Consider the following 23,924-nt stretch of genomic DNA (forward strand, 5'->3'; position numbering starts at 1 on the left):
ATCACACACACCTCTTAATATTTCGTGAACCTGTGACAGTGGAATGGCCAAGGAAGGATCAAGGCCCGTCTGTAATATGACACAGTGGGGTTTTAAGAAGAAGAGGTGCACCCTTCCCCAAGTACAGACACAGAGGGATGGGCCTCTGGGCCAGCAGCAGGGGTGCTCTAAGAACTTAGCTTTTGTTTTGCCTTATTTTGTGAGTTTGTCAGTGAAATGCGCCCTGAGGAGAGGACCTGACAAGAGATTTGGGTGGCTCTGAATTCTTCCCCTGCTGACGAGAGAGTCAACCATTTTACCACTAAACAAGCTGCTTTGCAAATAGGACAGAACCTAAGTCACAAAAATGAACAATTACAACGGGAGCAGTCAGTTACTGTTTCTCAGGCAGTTGGTTTATGTTTCTTCAAGATGTGTGTAGTTTACAGACCACTGCTTTCAGGGACAGAGTAGATCTGAACGGCTTAAGGAACACATTTACTTGTTAAGAGTTTCAGGTTAGTGTCACATTGATTCTAAGAATATCGCAGCCATAGAATTACATGACCTTCCTTCTCAAAGCATTAACCTGTATTGCTTTCGTAAAGTCTCCTGGCTTGTTTGAGGTTTGGGGGTGGGGAGCAGTTAGATACAATTATCCACAAAAACATTCTAGGCTCATTCACAAGAAAAGCAAAATAAATATATATATATATGAATATACAGACTTACCATTTTTGTCAGCGCGTCTGAAAATCTAGAATTAAAAAAGAGAGACATGTTTACTATTTTTTGTGATTTGTTACATTTCTTTTTTACTAAATGATTAATACCAAGATTATATCCAGTTCCAACCCTAAACAGTGTGATCAAGATTTCTAGCTTGTCAAAGCTCATTTCTGATGGTATTTTTATTTTGTATTTTAGAGGGTATTTACTGTGAAAAAAGAAGTTACTGGCCAATTTAAATCCTGGGATGGTGGGAGGCATCCACTAGAAAAGACCCTCCCCTCCCCTGAGGAGGGAGGGGCCACAGACCCCAGAATGTAAGTGATTACTGGGGAAGGAAGTTATTGGACTGACAGTATTGGAATTTTCATTTATGCGCAGAGTAAGTTACATCTTAGATAGGAATAGTGGAAACATCTCTACGCTTCTGGTGTTTTAAACATTCATCCAACCTTGCTCAGAGCAGGTCCTTAAGATACCAGTAGCAGCCAGTTTCCAGTCTACGCTAGGGCTCGGAAATTTGCTGACACTAGTTAAGCACCACTGGAGCTAACAGTGTGAAATGTCTGCAAAATTCCTCTAGACTATGGTAGACCAGGCCTAAGGGAGAAAGTTCTTTCCATACTAATCACTGTTCTCTCTGCTGAGATTGCCAACAAAAATACATCCAAGAGTAGTGCTGATTTTGAAGTATAGATATTTATCCTCTAGAAATTAATGGAAATCACCAACTCATTCTATTAAGAACTATTAGAGGGCATCAAGCAGTGATAACTTTCAGTCACTACCAGGGCCACCGAGAGCGGGTTTGGGCCCCGGTGAAAAAACATTTTTTGGGCCCCCCCCCAGCAAGGGCAGACCGGCTAAACAGGGCCGACGGGGGGGGGAAAGCCGGGCCCCAGTAATTTGTACCGGCTTCCCCCCACCCCTCGTCGGCCCTGGTCACTACTATCAGGGAGAGAGGTGCCAGGCTTCATATACATACTCTATTTTGTCCTAAGCCATCCAGCCTACCACTTCAGTAGTGAAGTATTTGCTCAAAGAAGGAAATGGAAAGATGACAGCTCTCACTTCATAGTACTGTACTCACATCCTTGTGCTGACTCTCCAGCCAGCCAGACCCAGTCCTACACCCCACTAAAGAGTCAATAGACTTTTTGCCACAAAACCCTTTAGCATTTCAGTGGGGGCAGGATCAGAATCCCTTTGTGAGTTCCTGTTTCTATTTGTTAAGCATCAACTTCGCGTTTCACGCTGGATCAAAGAGGAGGAGACAAGGTGCTTGTGCCAAGGAGTTGGCCATCATGGCACAACACAATTAATAATGAGGAACTCTTGTGAAGCCTGGGATTTGATAGGTAACTGAGACAAATAACTGTTGGCCTAGGTTTTCCCATATATTGCTGCAAAATTCACATGCTCAGCGTGAAAGGGGAAATCATCATCTCCTCCTCTTTAAGCCTGAGCCCATTATTTTGGACTAGAAAGGAGCATTTGGCTAAACAAAAGAAAGATTTCATTGTGGAGGGAATAAAAGCTGCAGCAGCCAGCTCAGAGTCAGTCATAAAATGAAGTCTTATTTTCTGGGTCATAAATTCATTTAAAAAAAAATCAAAGGAGAAAATGCTGCATGAAAGAAGGAACCCAGGAGGCAAATTGAACTGCACAATGTGTTACTTAAATGAATACTATTTAATTAAGTAACATTAAATCAATGTTCTACCTAGGGTATCGCCTATCCTATATAAGGCTCAAAATGGATACTGTACAAAGACAATGACTCAATATTATATAATATTTAAGGATGAGCACCCCAGTTCCAATACAATAAGACCCATATTAGAAAAGTCAAACCAACCTCAGAACTCAAAACCTTTAAGGGAAGGCACCAGAGGTTGGCCCACTGCCAATCTCTACAGACAGATCCTGCAGGGTTTGGCTTGTGTAACCAACATCAGCTGGACCCAGTGGGGTTCATTCAGCCTCAGTATAGATACCCTTTTGAGGTTCAGCCACTGGAATGAACATAAGACACCTGGGGGAATATGCACACACAAAGAGACCATTACCTGAGTCAAGTGTAGTGATAGGCAAATGGGTGTGCATTAACAAAGGACCCAACTCTTCACTCACACACAGCCCAAATCCAAACCCAAGCTGTTAAGAGGTTCAAAAGTTCAACTAATTTCCCCTTCACCTCTCCTGCTCTTCCTGTTTCTCGAAGGGACAGGAAAAAACAGTGATGAAACACTGAGAGAAAGACACTTCTTGTAATCTCCCCAGCCTGACCACACAGAGAATACTGGAAACAGGCCTGTTCACAAGAGTTTACTACTCACTTTCGCAACCCTGTAAAGGTTTAGATACCATTTGGATAGGCATACAGGCTGCATTAGCGTTTCACTCCCGCAACCCTTCTTAAAGGGAACATGTGGCAGGTGGGGCTGCCCCTGGGGGACCAAGCCTGGTACGGGAGGTGCTCTCTGCCTTAGTCTACTAGCTTTGGACACCTGTTTGGAGCATGATGGCCCTTGCCATAAGTTTGGCATCAGTCTCTAAACAGGTTAATCAAAAAAATAACCCCAAATGTGGCTATGTCTTTAAATAAAGAACGTAAACCTCAAATTCAAGTGCTTAGCTGCAGTGCTGAGGGCAAGGCCCTGGCCTGGCCTGGCCTAGGGGCTCTGGCTTAGCACTGAGGAGTTCCTCCCCATCCCAGTGACACCTCACACTGCCCCTGAGAAGAAGCAGCCAAGCTTTCTTAACTGGCCTGCTGGCTCCTGATTGGTCAGTGTCTCTGCCTGACCCGTCTAAGCCTCTGGAGTACTAAGTCATGCTGGTAGCCTGGTCCGAGTGGGTTTTCCTTCAGCAGGGGTTGTCAGGGTGACAAGGCCCTCAGAAGGGGTCAGCGAAGGCCTGATAGACTGCATCACAGGGCCTTCGGAACAGCAGCTGGCTCTTAAAACTTCGTCAGTTCTGCCAGTCATGGGGAGGGTGTATTGGAGACAGAGCTGGCACTTGGTTTCTGTGTAGATGGACCTAGACACCAACTGATCCCTTGGAAATGGACCCCTGGGAGGGGTAAACCATACACCCAGATGGAGTGAATTGAAGAGACGTCTCCACAAGGAGCATGTCTGAGAATTCCTCCACTCCAGCCCCCATTCCTGTGGGTTCCCCATGAGCCCAGTGAGAACAGTGAAAAATGTAAGTGTAAAATACTACCCATCTGAGTGTTCCCATTGACTTCAGGTTTGCAGGACTGGGCCATATGTGGGCAGCCTGCTAAGGGCATGTCTATCAGGAAGCAGTTATTTGTAAATCCAATTGTTTTTAAATGTAGCCAAGTGGGCAACATTGCCTTGCATCTGGGTTATAGCACGGAGCCCCACAACAAACAATAGAAGAAGAAATCAAGCGAGCCCCATTTAATGTCCTCTGGAACAGGTTCATTCACAGGGCCATTGGACACACCCCTATAAACAATACCCATTGTATTCTGCCTCTAGTATGCAATGTTTTTCCTTTCCTCTTTTCTTCTTACTCTCGCACAGGATCAGCAGATGTTATCTTTGTGTTTTAAATGCTGATTACTGCAAATTTTTTTGTTTCCTTGCTGCATCCTTCTGTTATTATTCTCTGGTGCTTTGAATCAAAGACACTATATAAAGTGCAATGCAGAAGCAGTAAAAGCTATTTAAGGTGTTGGAGGAGACATTCTGCTCTCAAAGTGTGATGGTCAGAGGGGAAATCATAGAATCATAGAATCATAGAATCATAGATTATAGGACTGGAAGGGACCTCGAGAGGTCATCGAGTCCAGTCCCCTGCCCGCATGGCAGGACCAAATACTGTCTAGACCATCCCTGATAGACATTTATCTAACCTACTCTTAAATATCTCCAGAGACGGAGATTCCACAACCTCCCTAGGCAATTTATTCCAGTGTTTAACCACCCTGACAGTTAGGAACTTTTTCCTAATGTCCAACCTAGACCTCCCTTGCTGCAGTTTAAACCCATTGTTTCTGGTTCTATCCTTAGAGGCTAAGGTGAACAAGTTCTCTCCCTCCTCCTCATGACACCCTTTTAGATACCTGTAAACTGCTATCATGTCCCCTCTCAGTCTTCTCTTCTCCAAACTAAACAAACCCAGTTCTTTCAGCCTTCCTTCATAGGTCATGTTCTCAAGACCTTTAATCATTCTTGTTGCTCTTCTTTGGACCCTTTCCAATTTCTCCACATCTTTTTTAAAATGCGGCGCCCAGAACTGGACACAATACTCCAGCTGAGGCCTAACCAGAGCAGAGTAGAGCGGAAGAATGACTTCTCGTGTCTTGCTCACAACACACCTGTTAATGCATCCCAGAATCATGTTTGCTTTTTTTGCAACAGCATCACACTGTTGACTCATATTTAGCTTGTGGTCCACTATAACCCCTAGATCCCTTTCTGCCGTACTCCTTCCTAGACAGTCTTTTCCCATTCTGTATGTGTGAAATTGATTTTTCCTTCCTAAGTGGAGCACTTTGCATTTGTCTTTGTTAAACTTCATCCTGTTTAACTCAGACCATTTCTCCAATTTGTCCAGATCATTTTGAATTATGACCCTGTCCTCCAAAGTAGTTGCAATCCCTCCCAGTTTGGTATCATCCGCAAACTTAATAAGCGTACTTTCTATGCCAATATCTAAGTCGTTGATGAAGATATTGAACAGAGCCGGTCCCAAAACAGACCCCTGCGGAACCCCACTCGTTACGCCTTTCCAGCAGGATTGGGAACCATTAATAACAACTCTCTGAGTACGGTTATCCAGCCAGTTATGCACCCACCTTATAGTAGCCCCATCTAATTTGTATTTGCCTAGTTTATCGATAAGAATATCATGCGAGACCGTATCAAATGCCTTACTAAAGTCTAGGTATACCACATCCACCGCTTCACTCTTATCCACAAGGCTCATTATTCTATCAAAGAAAGCTATCAGATTGGTTTGACATGATTTGTTCTTCACAAATCCATGCTGGCTGTTCCCTATCACCTTACCACCTTCCAAGTGTTTGCAGATGATTTCCTTAATTACTTGCTCCATTATCTTCCCTGGCACAGAAGTTAAACTAACTGGTCTGTAGTTACCTGGGTTGTTTTTATTTCCCTTTTTATAGATGGGCACTATATTTGCCCTTTTCCAGTCTTCTGGAATCTCTCCCATCTCCCATGACTTTCCAAAGATAATAGCTAGAGGCTCAGATACCTCCTCTATTAGCTCCTTGAGTATTCTAGGATGCATTTCATCAGGCCCGGGTGACTTGCAGGCATCTAACTTTTCTAAGTGATTTTTAACTTGTTCCAAAATCATTGGTAGTAAGAAATGTAGCTTTTTAACAATGTTTTGGGACAAGTAAAGAGCTGTTTGGGAGCTTGGTTCTCATCTCACTGAAATCCTAACAAGAAAAGATTTTCCTCCAATTTATTACCCTGAGAAATGCATTATTGAGAGTATAATCTAGGAAAAAATCCCATCATAGAAGGCCTGACCTTATCATACAGTAGTAGTATGGCCAAGGACAGATTAAACACAGAATGTGACCTAGCTCAGGAGTTAACTAAAAAAAGGGTGGGGGGTGCGGAATTATGGATCATATCTTAAGATGCCACTCATGTGGCAACGTTTTAGAACAAATGATGCACTAAGATACACTGGCAGAGTTGGATAGCCCTGCTAGAAACTGGCAAGCACCAGAATTTCTAGGATCCTGATCATGGGCATGTATTAACTAACTTTCCTCCTTTTTGTTTTTATGTTTTGCAATTTGTCACTAGAGCAGAGACTGTTAATTCTTTAAAAGGCTCTAATTCCTCCTTGGTCAATGTGTGAGATTCCTATTAGGGCCAATGGAAAAAACATACGAACACTGAGGGTCTCCTTTCACTAAACAGAGATCAAGAGTCGACAGCCAAAGCCATTAATAAAGTTGGGAGTAACATAACAGACTAAGGAACTTCTCAGTCCTTAAACCTGCAAGAGTTTCTTCTATATGGAGTTTTTGCTGGTGGGCAAGCACATCATGTTGATGACTTGCTTCTCCTCAGAATCAGGAGAAGCTGGGGAAGACACTACCCATGATACAACTAGAATGTATTTATTCAGCAGCGTCAAGCTGTGCCGCCATCGTTACTGGCAAGCAAGACTTACTATATCAATTTAATTGGACCCTCAAACATCCACATAAAAATAGAAACCAACCGGAATTCCAAAAGAGCCTGTAATTAAAGATACAATGCTTGGTAAACAGAGACAGCAAGAAAGTCAACGTATGAACATCTGGAATGCACACCAAGACCCTGATGAAGACACAAGTAACAATGATTACTCAGCTGTGCTGCCAAGAATCTTGCTTACATAAAGGCCTGTGAAATATTCTCTGCTGCAGGGAAAGGATGGCTTCGAAAACTCATAAGGAACTCCACAATGTTCTCTTGTTTTAGTTACCATGCTGTGAATTTTGGAGAGGATGGCAGTTAAGAGATACAGCATCTTTTGAAAGGGATATATTTAGATTGCAGGATGATGGAGGGAAATTTGCAAGGTGATGGGTTCACCTTCGGACAATCAGGGCTGAAATTTTCAAACCTAGCTAGAACACTTGGACACCCAGCCTCCATGGATTTCAACAAGAAACAGATGTCCAAAATCCCTGTGCAGCTTTTAAAATCCCTTCCTGGAGGTTTAACTAACACTTTTGTACTAACGGGGCTAAGTTACTCTAGTCACACATGAATGGAATTTGGTGCAGCTGACAGTCCAAGGGATTCAAAGAGCTTTACAAGCATTAATTAAGCAAGCCTCCCAACTCCTGCACAAAGTAGGTATAGCCCAAATACTGCATGGGTATCCACCCCAACTGGCCTGCCTGGAACCCCAACTGACAGCGAAGAGGCTCCCGCGTACAGGTTTCAGAACCAGGACCTTAGTTTCTGGTCCCAGGTTTTCATGCTCAGCTGAGGCTCAGAGGTTGGATGAGTTACCCACAGCCACACAGCAAGGCTGGATTACAGCCAGAAACAGAAGCCAGCAGGCCACTTTTCTCCAGCATCACGTCCTTCCCCAGCATCTCAGAGGGATCACCTCACACTCAAGTAACTGTATAATAAGGGAAGGAGGCGATTCATACCCCTGGGCTGCAGACTGGAGTGAAGTCTAGTGAATTAGTGCTACTGGTAAACACAAATCCACCATTAACCCTTTCCATGCTAACCTACGGGGATGCAAAACTGCAGGCACGCTAGGTGCACACATAGGGGAGTACTTCACTTAGCTGCTCCATCAGCAGCCCCAGTGCAGAGCTCAAGTGGTGGAAAGTATTGCTTTGGCCCTCCAAACCAGGATGTATTTCACCCTCAGTTATGGGTAACATACCTATGTGCTGTATGATTTAGGTTTTTAAATTTAATATTCATTACATCTTTACTAGTTATAGACATTAATTTAATTTGTTCATTCTCACAACAGCTTTTCTGTGGAATTATATTCAAAACAGAGTTAAGGTTTTAGAAAATGCATTCATTTTTATAAACTAAACATAAATCCTACTCTGCAAAAAATATTGATAGTACCGACCTGCTTTTGAAGTGCCGCTATAGATTCTTAACACCGCAGTTCTGATTCGTATATCATTACAAGCAAATTCCTCACTATATCCACATTGATTGCAGTAGTCACCAAAGGTGGAATTGGTTTAGCTGTTGAAGTGGCCCAGGCTAGAATGTTTAGGAAGATGGAGAACAGGATTGAAGGGAAATGGCTACAAAAAAGAAGGATCAGGGTGGATTAAGGCTACAGGCCTGCACATTGGGCCCCAGATCCTGGAGTCATGGGATTATATTAGAAGTTAAGATTTAATATGTTGTAACAGGAAGCTCCTTGTCCTCATGGTTAAGAAAGAGCTTGACAATATGGAGTTGTAGTGAGGCCTTACTGGAAATCTTACGCCCGCCCACATCTAAAGGCCCCTTCTCCAGCCTTGCGGGAGGGACCACTGGACACAGGAACCAACTGAATGTGGGGGATGACTAATGAATAACAGGGTCAGGAGTGAAGGTCACAGATTCAAAACACAGGGTCACAGGGATCCAGAAGGGGGACACCGAGCAGAGAACTCTGGACAGTGCCCACTGCCCCTCAAAGCTGCCTAGGGAGCCAGCAGACGCCGCCCAGAGGAACTCTGCCAGATGTGTGACACCAGGGAGGAGCGGAAACAGCCCCCACAGTCGCAGAGCACCCCCTCATCTAGCATCCTCCCTCTGGTGAAGACGGCCACTTTGGCCAGGGCCAGGAGGTTGATGAGGTCTCGTGACTTCATGGGGCCAGGGACAGGGTGTGAGAAGATAAACAGGTGTGGGGGAAAGTGCAGCCAGAATCTCAACAAGAGGTTCTGGAGGAGCCGGAATAGGGGCTGCAACCTGGCGCATTCAAGATACGTGTGCGCCAGGTTCTCCCTCATGCTGCAAAAGGGGCAGGTGTCGGGGATGGGGGTGAACCATGCCAGGTACACGCCTGTGCTCACAGCTCCATGGAGGAGCCGCCAACCGATATCCCTGGCAGGCTGCGGTGGAAGAGAGGCTGCCCACCGGGGTTCCTCACCCTCCACAGGTGATAGATAGATAGTCCTGCCCTTTGGTATCAGGGCGAGACACGAGGGTAAGGAAGTGAAATGTGTGGAGCACGAGCGCCAGAATATACAGGAGGTGGAGCTAACTATACACACTCCTCCAAGGTGGAGGGCTGGCCAGCAGGGTTGGGGTCAGGGGGCAAGGACAATGAACTTGGAGGTCCAGGAGGCAAGGGGGGGACAACAGGGGAAAGGGAAACCTACCCCTGGGGTGGGACCTCTCCCTCGCCTGGTAATGGCCCTGCCGCCCTCTCCTCCACAGGCCCCACACAATGGAGCCAGGGCCCACCGGCTCATCTGGGTGCAATGGGGGGGCTGCCCCCAGGGCCCAAGCGGGATCAATGGAAGAAGGAGAAGGGGCAGCTACAGCGGCCAGGCCACCAGGGTTGCCGGCGATGGTAGGGCTGGTTCCCTCCTGGGCCTCGGAGGTCCCAGGCGCCCCTCCATGCTGGGCCAGGGGGCAGTCCTTCTGGACGTGCCCCGTCGCCCAGCAGAGGTAACACCAGGCCTCCCCCAAGGAGTAGTCCACCCAGTAGAGAGCTCCCTGATAGGGCACAGAAAAGGACCCCTCTAGTGCCACCCCGCCACGTGCCGCTGCCAGCCGTTGGATTTGGACCTGCCGGTGGAAGGACAGGATGTGACGGAGGGCGGAGTCCTTGCAGCCCAGCGAGAGAGGGCTGATAACAGATATCCTCTTCCCCAGGCAGTGACAGGCGAAGCCCAAAGACGTAGTGAGGTTGACTGGCCCCTCACCGACCCGGAGGAGGAGGAATCCTGCTGCAGAACCACTACAGGGGTATTAACTCCAAGATGCACTGCTTTGGATGCCTTGACACCACTCCAACAGCATGTGTGTGACAGGAGAGAAGCACCATTCAAGGAGATATGCTGCAGCTGCTGGGGTAAGCTCTGTGGGGGCCCTGCTGCCACCTTTGCCTCTCTGGGGGGAAGAGGGTACCATGGCTGCCACTTCTGCAGCTCCCAAAGGAAGAGGAGCCCTGCTGCCAAGCCTCAGGAGAGAAGGTGACCATATGCAATTGTCCCAGTCTGGGATGGGAGGAGGACCCCACCACCAAAAACATGGGCCAGGGCAAGGAGGCAGAGGTGGAGCCAAAACAGAGTCTGTCTCCTGGTGTGTGTAGGGCCCCAGATTGCCTTAATTCAGCCCTGGGAAGAGACAAGGAGTATGGCTGGGCGGGGTGCTTCATTCGATTCAATGCAGAACTGCAGGGTTGAAACACAAAATGTAAGGAGGAACTCTGACCAGCTTTTTATAGGTGGTATTTGAGCCCTGCTGCCCTTGCTAATCATAGTCTGGAAGACACAGATCAGAAGACTCAGCTCTAACCCCTTTACACAAAGATCCCACACTACCAAAAGTTTGAACATCAGTCACAGCAGCAGTTTGAACTCTAACCAAACCAGAAATATTATGAAGCGGGAAAAGCCTGGCTCCTTTCCCGCCGTGTCCGTTCCTGCAAAATGCAGAACTGCATCCACCCCAAAGTGTGATCTCTCTGGATTTGCAGTGACATTGTTTGTGCCATTTTAATTTGGCAGTGAAGTCACTTAGACTTAGTCAAGACAACTGCATTGGAGGTCACAAAGAATAGAGGAGATTAAATATTAATGGATAAATTCTGCCCTTAATACCATACATGCAACCCCCATTAGCTTCACCCCACTGGCTGAGGAGACGTGTGACCACTGGGAGCTCTGCACAGCACACAATCTTGCACTACTACTTAGGCATGGACTCAGATGACTAGGAATGTCCTTTCCATCCCATCACCTCCGATTCTCCGATTGTCAGGCTCACCTACCATTTTCAAGAAGTAAACAGCAGATTATCCCTGAACCAAAAATACTGTCCTTACCACCTCCAGTGCACGCTTCTCAGCCGCGTTTCTAAATGTATTAGACACACAAGCTTTTCAAAATATCGGCCAAGTTAATCCATTATGTAAACTCACTGACTTCAGTGGAGTAACACAAGAAATAAACATGGCCAGCCAATTGTTTGCAAGATACTAATGGGGCACTAGTCCATTTTAGCAATTAACTGAGAACGAAAGCTATTTTGTAATACAATTAGCCTTTAAAGTAAAGACTGACAAAAAAAATCACAGGTGAAACGGAAATGAAATGTTTTTGTTGTCGTTGTTAAAATAGGTGAAGTTGCTGCTTAAAACAATGTTTGGGATGACAGCTTTTTTTGAAAACACTCATTTAATTCACCCCTAAGCAGTTTAAAACAGCTACAATACTAAAACCTTGAAAAATCAGGTTTTATAATCTAAACGTTCAATGCTGCCTAGGATGTCCTCAAAGCTCTTGGATGCAAATCTGCACCTCTCGAGGCTGTTTAATTGTGGTTTTCTTGGCAATTTCATTCATTTCCCACAATCACTTCCTTAAGTCAAAGAATTGTTCTACTTCATGTAGGGTTTATTATTATTCCTGCAGCAGGTTAATATGATGGGTTTAAAAAAACCACATGATTCAACAGCAGTTTTCATTTCCTGTGCTGCTAATAGAAGGATAAGCAAGGTGTGACGAAGCCTGCTGAAGGAGGAGATTCTAGGGGAGAGGGCAAAGAAAAAGAAAAATGTTCCATTATATAAAAAAGTTTGCTCAATAGTTGTAGTATCATGTGTGCTGAGGAATTTAGAAATACAGACAAGGCCTATCCCAGGCTCTTCTACAAAATGAGTCCTGACTCCCCATCAGATCCATGGAGACTGGCTCCATGAGGTTTCTGTTCTTGCATAAGGTGTGTCAAAGTAAATCTTCCCTTCGCTCCTCCACCCTGACCCCTGTTAGTAAATGCCCATCTCATGACTGCAGGGAGGGGGACGATGCACCTTCCATTACTAATATAAAACAGTAACACAATCTAAGTCCCTGCAGCCACATCGCTTTGGGCTATGTCACCATCATCAGCTCTCATGAGTGAAGCATGGGTTGACATGATCAGTGCTCACAGGGGTGGCCAACATCAACTCCCGTAGAAGAGAGAGAGGTGGTGATTCAGTACACAGCACGCTTTCCTCCGAGTGCTGAAGTATTGTCCCACCAGGCGATAGGGGCTCTGGTCTGTGGAGATGCTGTTTTCCAGATCAAACTACTAACGGAACATCTACACTGCAGCTGGGAGCGTGCGTCCCCATGTGAGTAGACAGACACTAGCTCAAGCAGAGCTAGCGCACTAAAAGCAGTGCAGCCCCGTGTAGCATGGGTGGCACTTCAGGCTAGCCACCCAAGTAAAAAGGACTCCCTAGGTATGTACTCAGGCTGCTAGCCTCAGCCACCACCTCTGACTACACTGCTGTTTGCAGCGTGCTTGCTCCAGCAGAGGTACCACGTCTGTCTACTTGCATGGGGAAGCACGCTTCCAGCTGCAGTGTAGACAGACCCCAAGTCATTGCAGATGTTATCCTATTGAAGATCCTACTTTTCACAAGACTGTGGGTTGCAAACCAAGGTGTCCTGGCCAAGTTCTTATTTCAGTATTTATTCCCTGCTTACTTATATTCCTCTCACAGTTTCACCTGGGTATGAGACAATCCTGGAGCATAAAATAGACACCTTTCCCACAGGATGGAAGTGTGTTTTCTACAGGAACTCACTGCTAATCAATGGAATTCATGCACTAGGGCAGGACATCCTTTGAAGGAAAGGTGGAATTTTAAGGCTACAAGAGGTGGGCAGTAGCTACATTTCAGAGATAGGTGATGAGACCTTCATATGTAGGTGATCACTGCTGGACTCAGGGGAGACCTCAAAAGGTGGCTGGTACACCATGATTTGAAGCCAGCCACAGGCAATTTTGGCCTTTGGTGCAACTGAAGGCAGGCTCAGGGCTGCTCTAAGTTCCATTCGGATGTTGATGGCTTCTGGCAGCTGAGGACAGCCATGCTGCTATGAGCCCCATGCCAGGGGTACCTTCAGGAAGCCAATTAAGCCAGAGTAGCACAAAGAGGTTTAGTAGGGTCAGGAATCTGGCCTCTAGTCTCTTCAATCAATTGCTCACTTCTCAAAGGAACTCTTATGCTCTTTTGCATTCACTCATTTGTTTTTCTACATTAATACAGTTACAGACACTTTCCACCCACCATGGTCTTTAAAAGACCTTTCTTGCTCTCACTGCAGTCAGTTCTTCTTAGCAATGTAAGTACCTAGGAACTCTGTTTCCTTCATACTTGTTGAAGTATTGAGTGGGTGTGCATCTTACAGGATAAGCATCAAGAAGAGCTATTAGTGGAGAGAGTTATGGTGCTAACGTGGCACAGCTAAATCAAAGGAACGAGCATCTGCCAAAGGGATGTTAATAGCTGGATTACACAGGATGCTATCCTCCTCTTTTCTTTCTGAGGAGGAGAGGTGGGTGTGTGGGGGGAAAGGAGGCAACCTATGCCATCAGCAAGGATCTAAGTAACACTTCAAAAGGCACAATTTCATAACAGCTGGACAGGAGTGCAGGTTTCAAGAGGCCGTTTCCACACAAAGATTTGTTGGATGTAATATTCCCATAGAGCATCTCTACTTCGGCTCCAAACTTCACTGACTTGCAGGTGTAAAATGTTAGCTTACCATGGGAATATTTTACCAAAGCAGGTGATGTGCTGGAGAAAGGGATCACTTATACTTCACCCTTCCTATTGATTTTCAAAGGGAGCTCTCACCACATGTGGCTAGATCAAGCTTTGGAAGCCTCAGTGAATTTCAGATAGGATACAGAGGAGTCAAACCTCTGTATTGTTCTGTGGAGCACTCTTATTTCTACTTTAATATTTTAGTACTAGTGAAAGGTCTGATGGCCTTTTATTATTGCACAGAACAGATGCGGTACAGACTTCAGTGCGAGCTCTCTCTCCTGCCTGCATCCCAATACACATACAATACAGTGTTCCAGCCTGGAACTTCTACTCTGACCTTGGGGGATCGGTAGGTCCTTTTAGTTCTTGGCCTCTGCCAAGAAAGCCAACCAGAAAGCCAAGACAAATGTGATGCAGGAAGGTGTAAACCAGGAAATAGCCAGAGATCAACAACTCATTTCTACAGGGCACATGACTGACCCTGCAGTTGAGCAATACTTAAATATGTATATTGTGCCCAGTCTTTAGCTAACCTCTGCTCCCCACCAGAGTCACATTAACACTCTAGAGGTCAGGGCGTTCTGAGATACTTTGGGATTTTATAAATGAAGATTGAGGAGAAGGGTCATTTCCAGTCTTCCATTTTTTCATCCTGAGAGAGAAATGAGCAGAGTTACAGGGGTGAAAGGGAGAGGAGGAGAGAAAGAATGAATATATTAAAAACAGGAGAGGGGAACAGAGTAAGGGGAGTAAGAAAAAATATTGGAAATGTGATTCTTTTACTAGCTAGAGCCAGAATAGAGACTAAGGGAGAGAGAATCACAAAAAATGTTGGTTCTTTGTTCTGCATTTGGGAAGTCACTGCTAGACACAAGCCAAATTCTTCCTGAAGTTACATCCACGCAGCCTCATTTAAGTCAATCAAAGGAGTTGTGGAGGCGTCATCTAGGGTAGAATCTGGCCACAGAGCAGATTATTAAAGAGCTGAGAAGTATGGACGGAGAACGAAGCGCAACAAGCCCTAATCAGAAGTGGTAGAGAAGGGAGAGGAGAGTGTTCCACTCGTCAATGTGCCTCATGGGCCAGATTTTCGAATGGGCTCAGCATATTGGATGCTGAGCTCTTCTGAAACCCAACTGAGCCCTTTCGAAAGATGGACACTTAATGGGATGCCAAGTGGGAGATGGGCGCTTATAAAACGCGGACCCCGTGTATTTAAACCACACGGGACTCACCTGCCTACAGTTTAATATTGATTGTCTTTTGTTGCTGCTATCTATGAATTAAGCTATGCTATTAATATGATTTATTCAAAGATAGCTTTGTTTCAGGGTTAATTTCAGCCACTACTCTTGTGCTTTTAATTAAAAAGTGGGGCAGCAGGAAGTAATTGATAGCAATGGTCTGCAAATAGGTGTCTGCGTGCTGACCAGATGGAGTTATAAATGGTTCTCTCTAGATACATCTACTGCTCTCATGCCCAGGGTTTCTTGAAATTTACATTTTACTTTGTATATACACATACAAATTATATGATTTGGTACAGTTCCTTTGCACTATTTCCCTTGGTCTTTACAGTTTAATGGTGTTACCACTCTTGCAATTTTATTAATAGTCTCACAATATTTGGTGTTTGTGGGGGTTGGGGGTTTTTTAAAACACACCCCAGATTATATGAGAATTCCAGATAAAACATTTTAGTCCTCATCATCTCTAAATAACCCAGAAGGCAAATCAAAATAACTCAACATACATTATTTTTAAAATCTCGTGATCTTTAAGGAAGTCTCATTAATTTGGTTGGCCTGATTCATGATTTTTGAATGCTTGGGTCTAGCAGTACTGGATTAACTACGGATAGCCAGCATGAATGCTACAGTACAGTCTGAATTTAGTTACCACCCCAGCTGGGAATCAAGAAGACCATTTTAATAAACTACATGGTCAAATGTTATAAATAATTGATCCATAGGGCAGGAAAGCTGTGTGCAGATTGGTGTCTGTTAACGAGGAGTGCTCCCCAATCAGACTGCTCAGAGATCACTGAGTATTATGGGCTGTAACTATGGCACATTATACAAAATTAACAACTCCAGGTATGCTGCATGCTGCTATAATGCACCAGCGTGCAAACGGGTGCAATGTTACATAGCTGAGTTTCAAGATGTGGGAATGTATTGAGATCCATGCTGATGACGACTATTTAGATACAGACCCCTGTCTGATCCTAGCACATTAGGCTGATTTTGCTGATATGGCAGCAAATTAGCTTTACATGCTGAATGATGCTTTCCATGTATCTTGGAGCAAGAAATCAGCACAGCCTAACCTACCATTGCTCTTTCCTAGCACCTATCAATCACTATTTTAAAGCCCCATTTATGCTGGGAAGTGCCCAGTGTTTAAAGATAGTCTCCATTCATTTATTAATAGGGTTCAGAAAAGCGAGTCTGCAATTTTACGTGTTATATTTTAACACCTGGAATACCAGAATCTTAAACTGCACCTTTAAACACTATTGATCATCTATTTTACTCACCCAAAAGAATGTACATGAGCCTGTTTGCAAACCGGTGCAAGACACAGAAAAATTTAGACTCAAACTAGTTTCTATCCTTAAATGATGTTTCTCTTGTCCCTGATGGAGACGGTGAGATCTCACCCATTTTACCTTCTCCATTTTATCCCTCCTTGACCCTCAAGGTCCCATGAAGAGCCACTATTCTGTTGTGGACAAGCACTTTCTTAATAACCCATCTATGTTTTTCATTAATCACACCAAAGGATTATTGTCTGTTACTTACCAATCCCCAAGTGTCCCATTCCCTATCTACCCCATTGTCTTTACAGAACTCCTGTCACTCTGGCACAGCAAAGAGGCCATTAGTAGGTAACAAACCAGTTAACAAGGATAGCTATGTAGGAATATTCCACTAAGGCCAACAAATCATATCAGCTTCCAGATTGGTATTATATAGTTTATCATAGACTCATAGACTCATAGACTTTAAGGTCAGAAGGGACCATTATGATCTTCTGGTCTGACCTCCCGCATGATGCAGGCCACAAAGCCGTCCCTACCCTTTCCCTTGACTCTGCTGTTGAAGTCCCCAAATCCTGTGGCTTAGAGACTTCAATTAGCAGAGAATCCTCCTGCCAGCGATCCCTGCCCCATGCTGCGGAGGAAGGCGAAAAACCTCCAGGGCCTCTGCCAATCTACCCCGGAGGAAAATTCCTTCCCGACCCCAAATATGGCGATCAGTAAAACCCCGAGCACGTAGGCAAGATTCTCCAGCCTCACCCTCATTAGCCATTATACCATTTACCTGCCATGGCACGCTGTTCCTTTGACTAAAATTATGTTGTCCCCTTAAACCATTCCTTCCATAAACTTATCTAACTTAATCTTAAAACCAGACAGGTCCTTCGCCCCCACCGTTTCCCTCGGAAGGCTGTTCCAATATTTCACCCCTCTGACGGTCAGAAACCTTCGTCTAATTTCAAGCCTAAACTTCCCCACGGCCAGTTTATATCCATTCGTTCTCGTGTCCACATTAGTACTGAGCTGGAATAATTCTTCTCCTTCCCTGGTATTTATCCCTTTGATATATTTAAAGAGAGCAATCATACCCCCCTCAGCCTACTCTAGGCAGGGGCTTTTCTTACATCAGTGTCCAGTGATTGTGTACAATAAAAAGTTAAATGTGTAGATTCATTCAAAAAGTCATGCAGAAAAATCTAAAATTCCAACACCATGCTGTGTGGTAGGTATTTTGCACATGCATTTTTGATCCTGCTATCTGTACAGTACCTCTTTCTTAAATGCCTAGATAGTTGTTCTGAACTTGAAGAAAAGGTATCAGGGATGCATGAGTCAAAGGAAATTTAGAGCAGGAGAAAGAATAAAGAGAATGGAAATAAGTAACATGGATAATTTGTAAGTTTCAGAACAGGCATTTGAGCTGAGTGACTAATTCATAACCAACCATTTAAACAAATTTAACCTTCTTCTGAGTGTTAAGCTGCCTGTGAACAGGTTGTGATTTGCTTGGATTTGGCATTCAAATATATTTGATTAAATTTTTCACAGATCATTTATTCTACAGCTTTCTCTCCAGAATTCAAACTGCTTAGTTGTGACTAATCAAATAAGTCACATGGTATATTTTATTCCCTGAATGGATTAATGGAACTCATTCAGGTTTCTGGTGCTAATGCTCATGGAAAGAGAATAAGTTTCTTCCTTGAGAATTTGAGAGTGTGACCTTAAATTTGCTTTTAGCCAATATTCTTAAGAGTAAAAGTTCATGGAAAGCAACGATGTAAAGGGCCCATGAACACAGTTGGCAACTTTCACACAGTAAATAAGCCCCCCTGATTTTCACAATAAGCCTAAAATCAAGCGAATCCCATTTCAAAACAAGGCCAAAACAAGCCAATCCCTGAGAATCAAAAAAAAAAGCCAATCCCTGAGAATCAAAAAAAAAAGCAACAAGCTACAAGTCAAAAACTAGCCAACAAGCAACTCATAAGCCAATTAAGCCAAAAACAAGCCCAATTTCTGTGTTTTTTTCACGGGTTTGGCATGTCTGCCCATGAACTGCTGAGAGGAAGGATGGTCTTGTGATTAGAGCATTGGAAAAGGACTGTGGAGCCCAAAATTGCATTCCCAGCTCTGCCACAGACTTTTTGGACAAGTCTTTCATTGTGCCTTAAGTTCCAGATCTGTAAAATGGGGATAATACTTCCTTTCTCCCACCCTTTGTCTATCATATCTGATTGTAAACTCTTTGGACTGGTAACTGTCTCAGCGAGTGTTTATAAAGAGCCTAAGACAGCGGAGTCACAATCTCAGTTGATGCTCTTGCTGTAGTTATAAATAATGAAGGTAAAACAAACTTTTAAAGAACCACAACATTTTCAAATTATTTTTGCAGCATTCACTCAACTCTACTTCCAACCAATAAGAGATAATGCAAAAAAAGATCTTTAACAATCTAACCGGAAAGCAAAGGAATGATTCAGATACAGATGAATGTGCTGTGCATTATATCAGAGGGGTAGCCGTGTTAGTCTGAATCTGTAAAAAGCAACAGAGGGTCCTGTGGCACCTTTGAGACTAACAGAAGTATAGGGAGCATAAGCTTTCGTGGGTAAGAACCTCACTTCTTGCATCTGAAGAAGTGAGGTTCTTACCCACGAAAGCTTATGCTCCCAATACTTCTGTTAGTCTCAAAGATGCCACAGGACCCTCTGTGCATTATAGTTTGTTTCGTTTCCCCGTGGTTACATAATGTTACAAGTTTATACTTCACATTTTCTCATATCAATCTCTCCTTTTCCCATTTTCAACAAAAAATCTGGCATGTTGAATGGAGCTTAACATTAATATGACCGTTTTTAACTATAACAATATCTTCCACCTATTGAGCATCTTGTCAGGCCAAAATATTGTTGTTTGCGCAACTGTGTCATCTATGTTGGCAACACAGGTTCCAACCATCTTTGGTTAAACCTTCAGGAGGTGGAGGAAAAAAAAAGTCAGATCCACGAAAACACATTAGTTACTTAGGTTCTTTCAATGTCTCCATTATGCATCAATTATTTCTAAACAGTAGCATGTCTCTTCCCACCAAAATATTTAGATTGGGAGCGACATTCAATTCTATTAGTTGGGCCAAAGACAATCTGAAGCAGTTCAATTTGGCAGAACTAGTTAATTCATAAACCCATCATCTCTTTCGGTCTGAGCCCAGAATTGGGCTTAGATCACAAATGAAATGAGTTTTGGGGTCTTTAGCAGGTGCCAATGCCTACCATAGATTACAGCATGATTCAACAAGATTTGTCAGGAAATCTAAGGACTAGTATAGAAGAAATAATGCTGGTTTGGACTTAGGGATATTAACAGACTCCAGCTAGTGCCATCAGTAGCTAATTTTTATGATAACTACACTTTTTTGGTTTTGTTTTCTTAAAGATGGAAGGCTGCAAAACTGATGTACGTTTTGAATTATTAGATGCCACTGTCTGAGCGAATATGTAATTATAACTGTTTGCACTATATTTTCTTCAGGAGTTACCTGTGCTAGGGTTTGTTTCTTCCCCCCAACTCTGTTCTCATTTAATTCCATCTAAATGCGAAGAATTTACTAAAGCAGCCAACTGTAAATATGATAAAGTATTAAACACACAGTCCCTAACAACATTGACATAAAAGTTACAAATCACTTGCATGCCCTAAAGACAGCTCAGTGCAAGCTATTACATAGCTGTCCTTGGGGATTCTGTTCACTACTCTTCAGAGGGTTCTATATTTTTGGCAAAGATACTATCAAGAAAAATTGCAAAATTTGTACAGGTCCAAGCTAACAGAATAGGACTATGGGTAAATATCAGATGTAAAAATCGTTAAATTACCGACGTTTTCTCACTAGACTTTTATGATTAAAAACGGAGACTACTGTAATCATAAGAATAGCAGAGAAGAAAATTTGACAAAGCCCAATTATGTTTAACAAGCATGCCACACATAATGAGAGCATGTCCTAGCATCTCAAGAAAAGAACACAGCAAAAGGTATTCTGTTTAATCACCTTCATTTTACAAAGCAATCCAGCAGTCATGCCTGACACACACAGTCTCTCTCATGTATGGTATAGGCTGGCTATGTTCCCCCCAAGTTATTTAGTTAGTTACCAAGTGAAATTATATCTCTTGGCTGAAATTCACATGCCAGAGCCTTCCGAGATCAATGAATTCCTAGTTATTTTATTCTGGGACAATTTTTTTTTTACTTGTGGTTAATTTTGTAAGAATTTTAAATATGCTAAACTAATTTCTTGCATAGTTGAGAGAAGAAATCTTCCTCAAAGGTTGGAATGAACTCATTTTATGTATCTCTTACTCTTGTGAAGGGTTTAATTACATTAATATGCCCCACACTTTTCTTTCACACTTTAAATTAAGTGTCTCAAATACAGATTTCATTAAGATTGAAACATCCAGTTTAATGTACCTTAAATGCCAAATGATCAAGCTCATTTGAGGCTTAACATTCAAAAAATGTCCACTTTACAGCAGTGGCTCTCAGCCTTTCCAGACTACTGTACCCCTTTCAGGAGTCTGATTTGTCTTGCGTACCCCCAAGTTTCACCTCACTTCAAAACTACTGGCTTACAAAATCTGACAAACATACAAAAAAGTGCCACAGCGCACTATCAAGCAATTTTTCGGTATTTCTCATTTGTACCATATAATTATAAAATAAATCAATTGGAATATAAGTATTGTACTTACATTTCAATGTATAGTATATAGAACAGTATAAACCAATCATTCGATGAAAATTTAGTTTGTACTGACTTCACTGGTGCTTTTTATGTAGCCTGTTGTAAAACTAGATAAATATCTAGATGAGTTGATGTACCCCCTGGAAAACCTCTGTGTATCCCCAGGGGTACGTGCACCCTGTTTGAGAACCACTGCTTTACACTTTCACCTTAGGAAATGTGCCAGAAATAACACCATATACTGTGTTTTATTTTTTATTTAACCTAAGTACATATTGGATGTTACTAGCTATTGAGCAATCATCACAGAATACCTATCATTCACTTGTAAATTAAATACAATAAGAGAGATCCCATTTCCCATCATCAAAGTGGAATTGCATCAGACCACTAACTTGGCATGCCAAGTCAGGCTTAGGAACACTAACTATTCTTCAATTTCAGTGTTGTTAAAGTGCCATTTGCTTTCTATTGACTGAAACCTAGCCAACTGCATTGATAAAATGTATCTAGAAAACAGCGGGGTTTGAAGTGCAAACAAGCCCATTTAATCTAATCTCAAACTGCAGAGCAGATGTTTGCCTTAAAATATTCATCTAAATGGATGGTCCATATAGATTTCGCCCTTTCTGGCTCTCATCTCTCCCGGCAATATTGATCCACACAAACACCCCAGATACTTTTCAAGTTCAGAAGACAGTAGCATGTGCATTTAAGAGGAAAAGCAGCGATGGTACCAGCAACAGAAGACTGGGGGGAGGGAGGGACACTGCTACCACATAATGGAGCACGAGGAGGTTCTTTCAAATGAACCTGTGCCGGCTTGGGCACCGAATACTCTTATTGACACAGTGCCCAGGGGAGTTTCGGCTTCTCCCTTTCGGTGCTGCCAATGGCCCAGAGAAGCAGGTCAGCGGCAACTCCGGGCATGAAACTGACAGCGGGAACTGGAGCGTTCAGAAACGGCCCTTGAGACCCGGGTCCCTGCTCCCCAAAGAACTCACATGGCCGCTTCTAGGGACCACTGCGCTCGCCTTGGAGAGGCAGATCCCCTGCGATGCAAGACCTACCCACCTCGCCGCGCAGCGTGCGCCTTTTCAACCTGAACTCTCCTGGGGGCGGAAAGCTGCCCGGACTGGGGGCCACTCCCGTCCCAGCTGAAGTGCCGCTCCGTTAGGATGCACCGACAGAGCAAGCGCCTCCCCTGCCCCCATCTGCTCTTTGCCTCGACTGCAAAGCCCTCCCCGACCCCGCTGCTGCCCGGGGGCGTCCCGCCCGGCTCGGGGGCGCTGGGGGCACGGGGAGAGGGCGCCTGCAAAGGGGGGGGCGGGTGCGACTCGCAGTGCCCTCACTTTTGCGGCGCTTTGCACCAGTCCAGGCTCCCCTGGAAAGTCCAGGGGCCGGGAGAGAGTCGCCCGCGCCGCTCCTGCACCCCAAGGCAGCTGCTCCCCCAGCCCCGTCCCCGGGCCGGGGCTCCGAACTCACATCCAGGATCACGGAGGTGCCTTTCCGCTGCCCCGGGGGGAAGAATGCCTGGCCGGCGGCCGCCTGCCCCTCCTGCAGGAGCTCCCGCTCCGAGAGGATGCTCTTGTCGCTCATCTTGGTGACGATCCAGCGGACCAGCCCGTCCAGCCCCCTGATCTGCGGCTGCTGTTTGCGGAGGAGCTTGTGGACGCTCTCCCTGCAGTAGCGCGCTGCCTGCTCGCACATCTTTCACACCGTCCTCATGCTGGAGCCGGGGGTATTCCCTCCCCCACCGGCTGCATCACCCCTGACAGCAGCTCGCCGGCACCGCTGCAAACCCCGCCCTGCACACTCACAGGAGGGGAGCAGCCAGGGGCGGATCCAAGGGGCCACATGGGGGGGGGGATATGGGGAAGCTGCTTTGTGTAAATGATAAGCGCTGCAGCCCTCTGCTCACAGCCCCCCCCCCCCCCAGCTCCTCCTAAACCCCGGAGTCCTGGCTCCCAGCTCCAATCACTAACACCCCCCCCCTTCCACAACCAGGGTTAGAACCCCAGAGTCCTGGCTCCCAGCTCCAATCACTAACACCCCCCCCCCCTTCCACAACCAGGGTTAGAACCCCAGAGTCCTGGCTCCCAGCTCCAATCACTAACACCCCCCCCTTCCACAACCAGGGTTAGAACCCCAGAGTCCTGGCTCCCAGCTCCAATCACTAACCTACCCCCCCCCTTCCACAACCAGGGTTAGAACCCAGGAGTCCTGGCTCCCAGCTCCAATCACTAACACCCCCCCTTCCACAACCAGGGTTAGAACCCCAGAGTCCTGGCTCCCAGCTCCAATCACTAACCTACCCCCCCTTCCCACAACCAGGGTTAGAACCCCAGAGTCCTGGCTCCCAGCTCCAATCACTAACACCCCCCCTTCCACAACCAGGGTTAGAACCCCAGAGTCCTGGCTCCCAGCTCCAATCACTAACACCCCCCCCTTCCACAACCAGGGTTAGAACCCCAGAGTCCTGGCTCCCAGCTCCAATCACTAACACCCCCCCCTTCCACAACCAGGGTTAGAACCCCAGAGTCCTGGCTCCCAGCTCCAATCACTAACACACACCCCCTTCCACAACCAGGCTTAGAACCCCAGAGTCCTGGCTCCCAGCTCCAATCACTAACACCCCCCCTTCCACAACCAGGG

At 45.0% G+C, this 23,924-nt stretch overlaps 1 protein-coding gene across 2 annotated transcripts in view; it reads right to left on the minus strand.

Annotated features, from left to right (window-relative positions):
- The window catches only part of NECAB2 (N-terminal EF-hand calcium binding protein 2), a 304,596-nt gene extending 281,380 nt beyond the window's left edge, over positions 1-23,216 (minus strand). Inside the window, exons 1-2 of one of the 2 annotated variants that reach the window (XM_005306290.5) lie at positions 22,755-23,216; positions 712-736 (exon numbers count right to left, since the gene is read on the minus strand). In XM_005306290.5, coding sequence (XP_005306347.1) covers positions 712-736; positions 22,755-22,979 — 250 coding nt within the window. In that variant the 5' untranslated portion in view covers positions 22,980-23,216. The remainder of the gene's footprint in view (positions 1-711; positions 737-22,754) is intronic. The other variant, XM_005306291.5, reaches the window with a different exon arrangement.
- Positions 23,217-23,924: the final 708 nt, after the last annotated feature.

This window comes from Chrysemys picta, chromosome 14 (assembly GCF_011386835.1).
Source record: "Chrysemys picta bellii isolate R12L10 chromosome 14, ASM1138683v2, whole genome shotgun sequence".
NCBI lineage: Eukaryota > Metazoa > Chordata > Testudines > Emydidae > Chrysemys > Chrysemys picta.